Genomic DNA, 13,610 nt, shown 5'->3' with positions numbered 1-13,610 from the left:
AGGAAGATTAAAGCACTCCAGAACATGAGGCTGGTACAATCACAGCTCCTATCTCTTTTCCCATTAGCCTGTAATCTCTTACAGGCATTTGATCATGGCTATTAAATGAAAATATACACTTTTTTAAATGAGAAAATAGCCAAGGATCTTTAGCTCTGCTGAACCCAAATTTAACAGTCCCATCTGATAAACACAGAAGCTATACGGGAACTTTCTATCCATGGAAAGGATAGTTTTATCTGAGTAGATGCAAGGTTTCTCCTCTTTGTCTTTGAAGCTGGCAAAACTTAGTGCAGTTTATTTAATATACTAGGAACTTCAGCCTGGAAGTCAGTATAATTAAAATCTGGGGTTCAAGTAAAATACTCTATTCAAACTATCCAGGTCCTTCATGAAGGAACATGTTTCATTAAAGATGTCATTCCATATTTTGCAAACATATTTCTGAAATCAGTGTATGCATGTACACAGAAATAAGACTACAAAAACATTTTTTAAAGGCTTGTAAGATAATGGTTTAAGCTCTCCAGTCCCCATCCCCATCATTTTTATTACAATTACTAGCAAAGGGTCATACAAAGATGCTTCAGTGTTTCTTGATGCTCAATTGCAACTGTTTATAAAGGAGGAACAGCCAAAATTCCAGATTTTAAGAACTCTTTTCTACAACTTTTCAGCACTTGAGTGCCAGTGTTCTCTACACAACCCCTCTAGCAAACTGATTCTTACACTTAGATTCACTCCTCTGTAGCCACCATATTCTGCTTCTTATATTTCCCAGTCAAGACACTGGTGTCTACCTGCCCTATGCTCCCTCTCTCTCTCCATTTCCTATTCAAGTTTTGCTCCATTTTCATTTTGTAAGCTGTACTCTTCCACCCTTTCCACCATCCTGACTCTCCCACAAAGCTCCCTACTTCAGAACTCACATCTTGGGAAGTGCAAACAGCAACTTCCAGCCAACTGTCAATCATAAACATCCTCCAAATGTCTGCACACAACTTCGAGGATGTCTACAAAAAACAGAAGTGAGCTCTTCTCGCCAAAGATGCTCATTATTAAGGAAACCTCTCTCAATGGAATAACATAACTGAGTGAATAAACTGAGTCAGCAGGGCTGAAAGAGACGATAGTCCCCTGCATGCAGCAGGACAGGTATGCTGCAAACTCGGTTATTGCCCCCGATATGATAAAAAAGGTAACAGCTGCTCACCACTGCATGGAACCATTTCAGAACACAAAGCTGAGGCATAAAACAATCATGCCTGAAAATACTCACAGGATACCTTAATGTGAAATAAGACTTGAAGTAAAATCAAGAGCAAGAATGATCTTGCCGGCCTTGAATGCTTTTCATCAGTGCCTTTTTTTCCCTCTTGATAGATGCTCTGTCCTTGACAAGAACTTGTATTCCTTTGATTTGAGAAAAATTATTACAGAATCTTTAAGAAACAGTCAGATTCCTCTGCCCTCTTTTTTAAAAAAACCCACCTGAATTTAATAACACATCTCAATGCAGACTGTAACTGCTAGAGGAATTTCATCCATAATGTGATCACGTATCTCACTTGGTCAGAGACCTTGGATTTAGACAATTTACCTTCTTTCATCTGTAGTTGCAATTTATTCACACTCCCGTTTTCTGAACTGGCATTAACAATGGCAGCACAGCTCTAGGACATTTTCAGTCATTTACCATTGTGAAGCCTGTCAAAACATGCTGTTCAGGTTCTCTCTTAACTGGTGACTATTGAGATGAGTACTATATTCGAGTAATTGAAAAAAATTTTGAGAATATGGTCAGCCAGACAACTACCCTGTAAGCTGTATGCACTTTTCACATAAATCTTGGATTTCTGCACCATTCCACCCATTCTAGAGTGACAGTATCAGGCAAGAGAGCTGCATCCAGAAAGTTCTCTATCCTCCAACTGCACTTTCCTAAAAAAGTTAGATAATGATGACACTGCATCCTAGCTCAACTGAGAAAACACAGAACCTAGCCTGGCCTGAGGTGCACTAAGAAAGGAATGTGAGGAATCTTAAATTCAAGACTAGCCTAAGGCAGGCTCCTATAGAGATGTATATGGAGAAAACGAATAGGGTAGGACAGAAGACTGAGGAATAGAGGGAAAAGGCACCTAAGGCTGACATAACACACCCCCTCCTCACACCATGAAGACTGTGTTAATAACACAGTTACACTGTGAGCACTGTGCTCTAAGAGCTAACTTGCACAGCAGCAGTGTATGGCACACATGGGAGTTGCTGCAAGCTGGAATTAGAGCTGCTGTGACTGGCAGGAGGAATCTACAGCCGTGTACCTGGACATGTTTGTGTGAGAGACAAACCATTAAGATCCTTCAGTCTACTTCTCCTCCTAAACTTGACTTCAAAAATTTCTCACAAACTCCATTGCTTCTAATGCTACAAGCACACAAATAAAAATACAACATCAAGTGGATAATTCCTCACTGCAGTATCTAATTGTGCTTATCAGAAAATGAACGAAGCATTAAGCTGTTTAGATCTGTGCTGGTCCTAAAGCGTATTTTAACACACTTAGTGGGTTATTCTGACTGTTACTTCTCTCCTAAAGTAAATTTATGTAAACACGCACTACTCTTTCATTTTCCCTTTTTTAGATGCAGGCCACTATTTTTTAAAATAAAATATGGATTGTTTAACAAGGTATGAAATAAAACTGTCAATCAGGAAACTTTAGTTTGGCTCTGGTTGCCAAAAAGACTTATTTCCACTATAGCACTCCCTCACAGAGATAAACTGAGTCAGTCACAAAATACATGAAAACAAAGAAAATAACAACTGTGTCTTCAGTCAGCCAGCCAGATTGCAAATCAGGACGAGTAGAGCTTGAAAAATTACTAAAACACAGAGGTGTGTAATTATTTCCTAATATTCTCCTAGAATGTGATTTTAAAACAATTTCCAATTTGGGGAAAAAAAATTAAAAAGAACATTCCTACAAGATGCAGAGAGAAAGAACCAGCTAGATTTTCTTCTTTTTTTAATAATTAATTTTACTGGTACAATTACCCTTTCCCCCTCTGCACATTTGTTAATCAGTCATGGAATCCCAATTGTGGGAGGTCTAAAAGGTCAAATACACCCAGCTTTCAACTTCAAAGTGGGTGCAATTGCAAAGGCTTGTGAGGAAGGACTAGTGGACAATCAGTGAATCCAGAACCAGAGCCTAAGGCTGCAGGACAGAGTGCCCTGGCTGCTCCAACTGCCCCATTTACATTCAAAGCAGAGGAGTACATCCCAGGGAGACCTGAAAACCAAGTCTGTGCAAAACAAGCTTACAGTCCTTAAATATGATCTAGAGTGAGTGTCTCACAAACTATTACAGCCCCATATAAATAGTATTTAGATCATTACAAATATACTCGTTAAATTCTGTCTCAACTATGCAGTATCTGTGTTTCAATGAGTTGACGTTCAATTTAAATAATTGCAATTTGTATTACAACTTAAAAAACACCCACAACATTCATTAGAAACTTTAAAATTAACATTTAACATTAATTATTTCCTGGGCCTTATATTTTGTATTTTATCCACTTCGGTAATTTAATGCCTCATCTTCTACCAGCAAAAGTCCTAAAACTATAGAAAAAAAATACAGATTTCCAAAACCAGTCAGAGTCGACAAGGTGCTAAATAAGGCTTCCTTTAAATAATTTAATCTGCAGAACTAAAGTTCTGGAAGGAGAGGTTTCCCAACACTCCCCACTCCCCAGGCTGGCTGCCTGGCTTATGAGTATCAAAAAAACTTTGAAAAGTTAACCTATAAAAAGAGAACGTTTTGAAGTTTGCAACAATTCCTAAAGTAGTCGCCAGAATGTGATGGGCTTATGACATGCGTAATTAAACAGAGATTTGTTTATTCACTCACGAGAGAGTGACACAAAAAGTGCATTTTAACCAACTCATCTAAAAAATGAAAAATAACCTCAGCTTCTCACTCAAGCTGTTGGAAGCTACAACCAGAAAAACAGAAAAACAGAAGGCAAATGTAAAATAAATTAGAAGCATTAACTGAGATCCTGATCAGTTAATGCTTTGCACAATTTGAACTAAAGACAAGTTTGAGCAAGACCTTTCTGTTAAGTGCAAGAGCAATGGAAGAGGAGCAAAACCAAGATCTATGTAAAAACAGAAGACAAAAGAAAGCTGAAATGGGTCAAGGCAGTCAGAAACCCTTAAGGTAGAATATAAGTAAAATCCATTATTAACAGCATGAGCATCACACAGTTTTCTTAGCTTGTACACTGAAACAGAAGTGTTGGTACACACTACTGACCATGCTTCTTTCTGAAGAATAAATGGATTTACACACCAGTTATTTAATGGCTTAATATAAACCTAGCCAATATATTTCATATGGACAAATCTTTCCTAGGTGCACACAGGAACTCAGAAGCAACTGAGTGCTTCTGACAAATAGGCCTGAATTCCCACCTGTAAGAAGTCTATCACACAAGCTATCCTTACTTATTTGCAAAGGAAAGCTATCCTTAATTATTTACAAAGGAAAGTTATCATCAGGAAACTTTGCTCATGCTATTTCTGATAAAAACATGTTTTTCATATTTATGTTGTTTGATCAAGCCATTAAGTCATGTTGCTGCTTAGGTATTTCTACTACTTCATCAGAAACAAAAAGCTGAACTGGACTGTTGGCATTTAAATTAGTGCAAGGATCAATAATCATCTGGTAGACTTTTTTCCAGTTGAATGCTTTCATTCCTCAACATCCCTCAGGAACTCCCACTCTTGAAAAGAGAACTGGGAGTAGAAGAACAAGGCAAAGCTGTAATTGGATCAGTCTCTGGATTTCTGTGAGTTCACCTGACACAGGGGAGCAGATATTGATAGAGAAGCTGCAACATTTTCTTCTGTTTATTTAGAATTGTGGAGGTAGCTGGAGAGAGTGTATGTCTACCATACCTGTAATAATGAAGACACAGATACAGCAGACAAGTGTTATATTACAGAGTTATTTGTCTTTGTGACTCCTGGACATTCAGGAAAAATACTTCAGGAATTTCCAGGGTATGAAAATAATTTTCATGAAGAATAAGAAGAAAAAAATCAACCATGTACTGATAAAGAAAACTGCATAGATTGTAGTGTAAATTCAGTACTGGATTTAAAAGGTTTTTGCTGTTGTTATTTTTGATGTTCTATCTTTCTCAAAATAAACAATGCAAATCCACTTAGGATGCACATTCATTCTCTCTGAAACTATTTCCTCCTTGAGATTTTATCTCAGTAGAAATAAGCTTACTGGCTGAAAGAGTAAAAGATTAAGCAACACACAAGTCCAGGAGGAAAAAACAAAGCACCCAAGCCTATTTAAGAAGTTGCAAATAGGTGTCACTAAAATAAAAACTAAGCAATACTAAGGATAAAAAGCAGTTTTGTTTTACTGACTGCTGATTTAGGGAGAAAAAAATGCACACCCAGAGGGGAAATACTTCTCCCGTTATTATTAACCAAAGCAAAGTAACATGCAGATACACACAAATATTTGAGTAGCCAACACAAAGCACTTAAGAAACAAACTGAAGCAGCGTAGATAGAAAATACAAATATAGAGGTAAGAGATGGCTGGTGTTTACAATTAAAACCACTAAACATTTAATGTTTCAAGAAGCCATAAATTACCTTCAGAAGCAAACCCACAACTTCACAAAGAATTGTTTCGTACCCTACCCATTTTCAAATACAGAGGTGACCCACAAATATAAAACTGGAGACAGAAATGTAGTGTCAAGTACTTGTCCAAAGAATGACCAACTAAATAGGTAAGGAAACAGCAGAGTTATTTTTTTAACAGCTGAACTGCAGAGCAAGGACACAATGGTGTCTTAGAAAATTCATTGAAGGGTACTGTGTGTACTGAAGATTGAACTCAGATTTCACCCCTTTCAAGTAGATAAAAAGTTTCCCCATGGCAGCAAACACCAGTAGAAGACATGTTTCAAGAAAGAGATAGATTATTCCAGGATTAAGATTAAAAAAAACCCCAAACAAAAACAAACCTCACCACCTTTACGTGTAAACAGCGTATTCTATCAATAATTTCAATTTATTTTTTTAATCAATATTGCTCTAATCCCTGAGAAGTATAATTTTATGAAGACAAACATCCAAAATTACAGAATTGGTCACAAGTGAGAGGTAGCTCATTATGGATTCATTATGTTACACAGGACTTTCCAAGTCTAAACTATGGCTCCTGATTGAATGATAACATACTTGACTTGTATCCATTTGTCTCAAAACCTGACACACAAAAATACAGCACGAGAGCAAACAACACATTTACAGACTATAATTTAAGATATGAATAGTCTTTTTTATATCCAAGACATTAGTTTCCTCTTTGCTTACATATTTCTGTATAGATACCAGAGTCTATACAGCTTTCTTTCATATGATGAGCTAAAACACCAAAATACAGGAGTAACCAAAAGATCCAATATACTTGTGCTTCAAAAGATGTTAAACCTTCAGCTGCACTGCAGTAAATGAACAGGTCTTTGCTGTTAGGCAGACAGAACTAGAAATGAAAGAGAAGGCAATAGAAGTTCTAGTATTTATCTCCTCTTTAACATACCAAAAACATTTGCTTAATTTCTTGGAACTTGTAGGATGGATGAGCCTAATTACCGGCTTTATAAATAAACACAACTTCTGGTATGAAAATAACAACACTATCAGGTAAAAAGCATCCAAAATATTTCTCAGGAAACAGAATACTGAAAGAACCTTGCTTGATCTGAAATAAGGATTTTTCTCTCTGTTAGAAATACAAATCTTTTTACTAGTTTTTATTAGTTCAGTGGACCAGGGCTGCTTTCTCCTGTCTCCTTCTTTGCTATAGCCAAGTGCTTTAACTGTTGCTTTTACACATAAAGGCACAGGCAAATGCTTAGAAATCAGAAAACCTGTTTTTTTACTCTTTTGTCATAACATTCAGAAAAGCTAGCACATACAGAAACTTATTTTCACTGGTATCACTGTCAAACATCTGACCAGACTGCCAAGAGAGACTGAATACTTTCCTTGGAAGTTTTCTTGACCTGACAGATCAAAGCCCTGGGCAACCCCATCTGAATACAGTGTTGGACATGTTTTCAGCAGGAATTTGTACCAGATGACCTTAGGAGGTCCTATCTGAATTACTCTATGAAAGTGCAGCCTTTGGCTCCTTCAGAAAGCCTCTCTACATATCTCCAGAGCAGCACAGCAGCAATTGTGCTGGCTACAATTCCTGCATGACAACAACCAGTATTCCCCTATAATTTAATTTTTCTTCCCCTTTGCCTTTCTAGATCCACCTACTGTTTCTTAAATCCTGTAGGACCTTTCAAGTTTCCTTTTGTTCTTCATTTGCATGTCTGCACTTGCAGTCCTGGATTTGTAGCTTAGGCTTCCAGAAATTACAATAGAAATAAAATTAAAAACTAAAGTGAAAAACAAGAAAATGACTGATTATCAAGCTCCAGTTTAAGGACTAAAAAATGAAGATTCACTTGAATGGCAACAACACTTCTTAGTTTTCTAGTAGTTAGGAAAAACTAATGGAAAGACTAAAACCTAATGCAATTCACCAAATAGATATAGCAGGTCCACATATACTTCCCATATTATTGGAATGTGCTCATTAATTAAATGATTGTAGAAAAATATGGAACGGAAGTACCCCAACAAAATAAAATTTAATTTTTAAGAGGCTAACTAGATTTACACTGTTGAGAGGAAGGAAAGGAATAATTTCAAATCACCAGTATTCATAGTGAAGAAAAACAGCCATTAGGTTCTATTAGAGAGAGGAGAACAATCTTTTTGCTAAACTGGGTATCTATTTAATGCACATATTCTTTTAGTTACTAGTTACTCTTTGCCAAGATAAACACAGGCATAACACACCTACTAAACTCTAAGAGTAACTTGTGGCATACCTTACACCTGACATGCCAAGATGGAAAAAGCAGCCAGAGCTGCCTGCATCACTTTCCAGTTACCTATTTCTCACTGGCACACTGCTCTTTTTCACTGCCTTTCTCCTACGATAAAGTTCTGCAGGCGAGCTGTGGACATCGAGGGGGTGTTGTAACAGAACTGAATGAGCGGGAGCTGGGAGAGACAGGAGACACACGCCACGGGAACAATCGCAACAATTCTCCCACTCCAGGCGGCAGGTGCCTTACCAGGTCACCCCGAGGAGCCTCCTGGTACTCGGCGGACAAGGAGCACAGGGAGCCGCGGGCGCCGGTGCCCTCCTGCACTGGCCGGGGCGGCTGCGCGTACTGCCGGTAGGTAGCGCTCTTCGGCGTCCAGCGGAACAGATTGATGGACTCGCGAACACAGCGCTCGATGTCAATCTCTGCAGGGATTCAAGGGGACAACCAGGAATGCAACAGCACAGTACCAGGAAAGACAACGAACCCTGCTATGACATTGCCAAATACACATATACCCATCTATACCTTTGTCCGTCTCTCTGGCCTTTGCTCATTTTCCCGTTCAAAAATACGCTCAAACATTTTCCCGTTCAAAAAGAAAAGCATTCAAGAGGTTTTTTAAAATTACTTTGATCTGTTTAAGGGAAGTGTATCAGAACTTTAATAAATGCAAAGTCAAGACAATAACTGAAACCTAGTCATCGTAAGGCATTGTAAAGTCTTTACAAGTCAAACTATTGACTATTCAACATAAATTTGTTCATCAAAAGTAGATTTTATACCGTGTGCAGACATCAGGATTTTTTTGATCAACTGTCTTTATTTGTCAGTTAAATCCTACTAAGACTCAGACTGAAATCTTTCAGCTATTGAATTTTGCATGATCTGCCATTTTGACAAACACACATGTTACCTGTTTGCTGGAAAACAGGAGTTTTCAACATTAATTTCTGCTTGATGGGGAACATGGATGTTTTAGAGATTTTAGAGCATTTTTAAACAAACAAACAAATAAACAATACAGTCCCACGTCCAACCAGACACTCCCAGAGAAACATCCGGGCTGAAAGACTGAAGTACCACTGTGATAACATATTACTCAACTTGAAGGAAAGCCGACACCTATCAAATGAGAAGCATCCTGAAATAAGATATGGTGAATTAAAAAGTAGGAAAGTACAATGAAATACATATGTAAAAGAAACAAAAATAAATATATTGGAAAATTTTTTTTGCAACACTAAGCATCCTGCTTGTTTCTATCTTCTAACAAGATGCAACATAAAAGCCATTTACTCTTTTACCACTGTAAAAGGACTGGCCAGTTTTGCACCTCCTATATGTGGTCTTATGAAGAGAAAAAACGATCCAAGCTTGCATTTTATGTCAAAACTGGTTTTGTGCAACAAACAGCTGGGATATTGGCACTTCTTGTGCCTGTCTCAAGACGCTGTATGATTCATTACAACAGTCAAAATTTAGACTAAAGCATCAGCTTCTATGAAGAAAACAGAGGCATTGTAGCCAGGCTTTATCTGTATATCTCAAACAGATTTGATGCATTGCCATCTATCACTCATTGCCATCAGTGGATTTGATGCCTTGCCATCAATCTGGGAGCTACTCCAGCAACTACAGTCATTAGCAGGGTGGTGAGCAGAAGGAGCTGGAATTGAAGCTTGGGGCAGAATAATCTAGTTGGATGAGGTTATTGACTGTTTAAAATCTGGAAAATGTGATCTATTACTCTCCCATTCAAAAAGCTGCCCATATTCAGGTAGGATACAATCTGCAGCAGACTCTAATTCCATCAATAACAACATGCCTATGTGCTATCTTGCTTCTAAAATTCTGAAAAGTCTGAGAGTAAAGCTGTGGCTTACCCAATTTTAATTCTAGCTCTAAAAACGTTTCTGTGGATGTGTGAAAATAAATCACAACTTTCCATGACAATATCAGGTTCCCTAGCTGTTTGGAACAGGTGTTGAAGATAAATGGACCATGCGATGTCTCAACAGTAGCTAACAATTTATCATTTCAACTATACTGTAATAGAAGGCTGTTATTCAGCATCCTTCTTAAGGAAAATCCACAGAACTGGAGAATTTCACAATTTCTAAATTCAGGTAAAGAGAGGAGATGACTTTCACTGGTTATTCCTCAAGCTCAGAAAACATCCAAAAGCACCATCATTACAGTTGCACTTTTTTCTACATTTCTGAAAACTCATTTTATTTATAAAATGTTGAGAATTTCAGTTCAAAACTGTAGTACATTTATAGTGGGGCTGTGATGTCTTTTTTTGTTTTGTTTTGTTTCATTCGGGTTTTTTTTTGTAAAGAGACTGCTGTAATTGAATTATAAGCCCCATTTCCTGAGATTCTTAGCTAAGGAAACATTAGTACTTCTATAAAAAATGATATGAATGCAGAATTTAGCTAGTAAAAAAAATAAATCTGAACAACAGTAATTAATAGCATGAGAAGCATTTGGCTGTGAGAGGGCATAATAACCAACATATATCTGAAATTGAAAACAGAGAACTGGGGGATGGAATAGGAACACTGTTTGCAGTAAAGCTATGAAAAAGCTGAAAGCAGAAATCGAGACTGACAGGGTTAAACACTGAAACAGGTCAAAATATTTTTCCTAGAAACAAGCTCTGTAATTCCAAAAGAAATACATTTCATAAAACTGGAAAATAGGCTTGGGCACTGGAACTGGCTTCCCAAGGGAGTGGACACAGCACCAAAGTTGATGGAGTTCAAGAAGCATTTGGACAATGCTCTCAGACACATGGTGTGACTCTCGGGGTATCCTAGGCAGGGCCAGGAGATGGACTCGATGATCCTTGAGATCCCTTCCAACTTTGTGCATGTTTGTAAAAAATATAACCAGTTCTCACACATCAGGGTGTAAGTAAAAAATGTAGGAGGCTGTTGTTCTATGATTTTTTAATGCTTGGTTTCTCATTTCTTCTAAGCAGCATTTCAGGAGGATAGTGGGCATTGCTGAAAATAAAACTCCACTGAACAAGAGAGAATTTTTAATTATTTGTGGGGGAAGCCATCAAAAGCCTATAACAAATTTACAGGCTGTCAACTAAAAGCCTAGAACAAATTTACAGTCTATTGATTAATTGATCTGCTTCTAAATAATGCAAAGTAAAAACTACAGCAAGGCAATTGTGGTTCCCACAAGTAACAATAAAAAAGCCCCACAACCACAAAATGCCTCCCAACAATGTGCAAACTATAGGTACATGCATGCATACAATATGGGAACAGTCAACATCTAGCATCCACACGGGAGACAAGACTATGAGGGGTGAAAGAATTTACTCAAAGAATTTACTTACATTCTTTTCAGAAAACAATTACTTTCAGGATATTGGAGTTTAAGACTACATTAAACTGGTATAAATATTTACAGAATATTTATTAGTCACATTGCATGACCAGGCTTCACACTTGAGCAACCTTCAAGTCCTTCTTCATCATTTGTTTGCAATTTAAGTTTAAGAAAAATCACTTCCTGTCAGTAACTAAAATGCAATAAAATTTCGTGCACCCTTGCTGGATAAGATCTTTTCTCCTCTTTTTGGCTAATAAGTAAAGGTCTGCTGTGCTACTTCAATCCCGATTTCTTCCCATGCTCTTTCAAATATATGACAAATGAGTCAGTCTCTGGTGGAATGTCCACTTTTTGTTATCTCCCCAAGACTTTGCATTCACACAGCATTAATCCTGCCTGCACTCTTCCTGCTCCCAAGTCACTGAATTAAAAGCCAGAAAACATTAGAACCTCCACATTATTAGAAACATACCACTGATATGTCAGAAGCATAAATATATCAAGTCAGAGCCTAGCTTCTTGAACAGGACTATGAACAAATGAACAGAGACTACCTCAGCAGAATGCCAGAGTACTTGACAGGAGCAAATAACTTAGAAGAACATTATTCTAAGAGCAAGGTCTGCATAAATCTCCAGGTGTGAGCAACAAGTGAAAGTAACATTTAGAAAGGATGAAGAGGGCATGCTCACTCGTGGAGACGTAGGAGAGGTACATGTAACATCTTGATGCTCTCCAAGATCCAACCACTGGGGTATTTTATAGTTTAAAAATGATGTGCCTTCTTTTTTTTATTAAGACAAATAATTTCATTGGAAAATCTGTAAAGAAAACATGCTGAGTAACATGGTGTCACTAACTATGAAGTGTGAAAAAACGCAAGCCTGACTTATTTTTACAGTATTTTTATTATGTTTTAAGTTATAATTTCAAAACTTAGTACATATTAAAACCATTTTTGAAAAATTGCAGAATGCTTGTTTTTCAAAAGGTCAAACCCAAACTTGGAACCCAAGTTTCTTAGGAATCAAAGCCACAATTTCATTTTCAAACATTACATTTAGGAATTCTGGCTCAAATGAGCTCAAGAACTTCACAGTCAAGCAGCAATCAAGCCTTACAGGAAACAATTCTATAGCAGCAGCTAATTGCTTAGCATCAAAAGGCTTTCTCTGACATTTCTAAATATGCAAATAACACAGCAATTGATAAAGGCAGGAGTAGAGAAGGGAAAGAAAAGTGATCTAACAGTAGCATCCTGGTTTTGCCATGACCCCATCCTAACATTAAGCCTACTGAAATGTTTTCCTCTTTTTCTTTATTTTTTATTATTTCTTCCTTTATTTTTCTTTATTCTAAGATATTTTTAATTTTGCTTTTTTCATGCCAAACTATAACTTCTTACCAAGCTGCTGTCTGCCTCTATCCACAGCCTCAACTGAAAAGGATGGCTCAGCCTGACATAGATGCTTTTTAAGCTATGTAAGTCTAAGGTTTTTATTATAGATACAGGAGAAAAGTAGACTGCACTTGAAACAGATGCTGAAAAAAAATCAGTTAAAATGCAATACACCTGTGACAAAAGCACGTAGAATTTTTTATTTTTACAGCAAAACCAGGTGTGTATATGCTGTTCACAGCAAGTGAAGGCAAGTAATGGAGAAAAACATAAGACAAATAGTTCTTTCCCAATAAAAATCTACACAGAACAAGTCTTTGTGTGCAGTTAATCAATTCCAGACCCTTCTACTCGGGTAACAGGATACCAGTTAAGAAACTCAGCCAAAATAAACTGCTTCTACATTTTGGGAATAGACCAGAATTATGAAGCTTGGTTTGACATCTCCATCACAAATACTTTATTACTACCCTGCCAGGCAACACCAGCTTTCACCACACAGCCACATAAATAGGCCAGAAAATCTCAGTGCTATGAATGCTCTAGTACTGAATAGATCAATCAGTACAACCTCCTGATTCCTGCTCTTAGAAGAAATAGAGGTGAAAGGCCATAAACCCTTTCTTCCTGATGTCATAGAAAAAGATACACGAGTGTGCATATTTAAAAGAACAAATCTAGGAAGAGAAGTGACATTTCTATACAACATCTCTGTACCTATTACTGTAAGAAGGTTATTATAAACAAAAAAGTCAATGCAGAGGTATTCTCTTTATATTACTTATTTCATACGTTGCAGGATAGTTGTGTGACTTCATTTTTTTGTGGACAGCAGTATAGAGAGAAGCAGCAGTAAA

General features: G+C 37.3%; 1 protein-coding gene across 2 annotated transcripts in view; it reads right to left on the bottom strand.

Moving 5' to 3' along the window:
• Positions 1-13,610, bottom strand: part of TBCK (TBC1 domain containing kinase) — an 88,033-nt gene that overhangs the window by 18,822 nt on the left and 55,601 nt on the right. The window contains exon 23 of one of the 2 annotated variants that reach the window (XM_014878308.2): positions 8,247-8,422. In XM_014878308.2, coding sequence (XP_014733794.2) covers positions 8,247-8,422 — 176 coding nt within the window. Of the gene's footprint in view, positions 1-8,246; positions 9,142-13,610 lie in introns of those variants that run through there. The other variant, XM_088163860.1, reaches the window with a different exon arrangement.

This window comes from Sturnus vulgaris, chromosome 4, assembly GCF_052056855.1.
Source record: "Sturnus vulgaris isolate bStuVul1 chromosome 4, bStuVul1.hap1, whole genome shotgun sequence".
Classification (NCBI taxonomy): domain Eukaryota; kingdom Metazoa; phylum Chordata; class Aves; order Passeriformes; family Sturnidae; genus Sturnus; species Sturnus vulgaris.
This window is presented reverse-complemented; position numbering and strand designations above follow the sequence as displayed.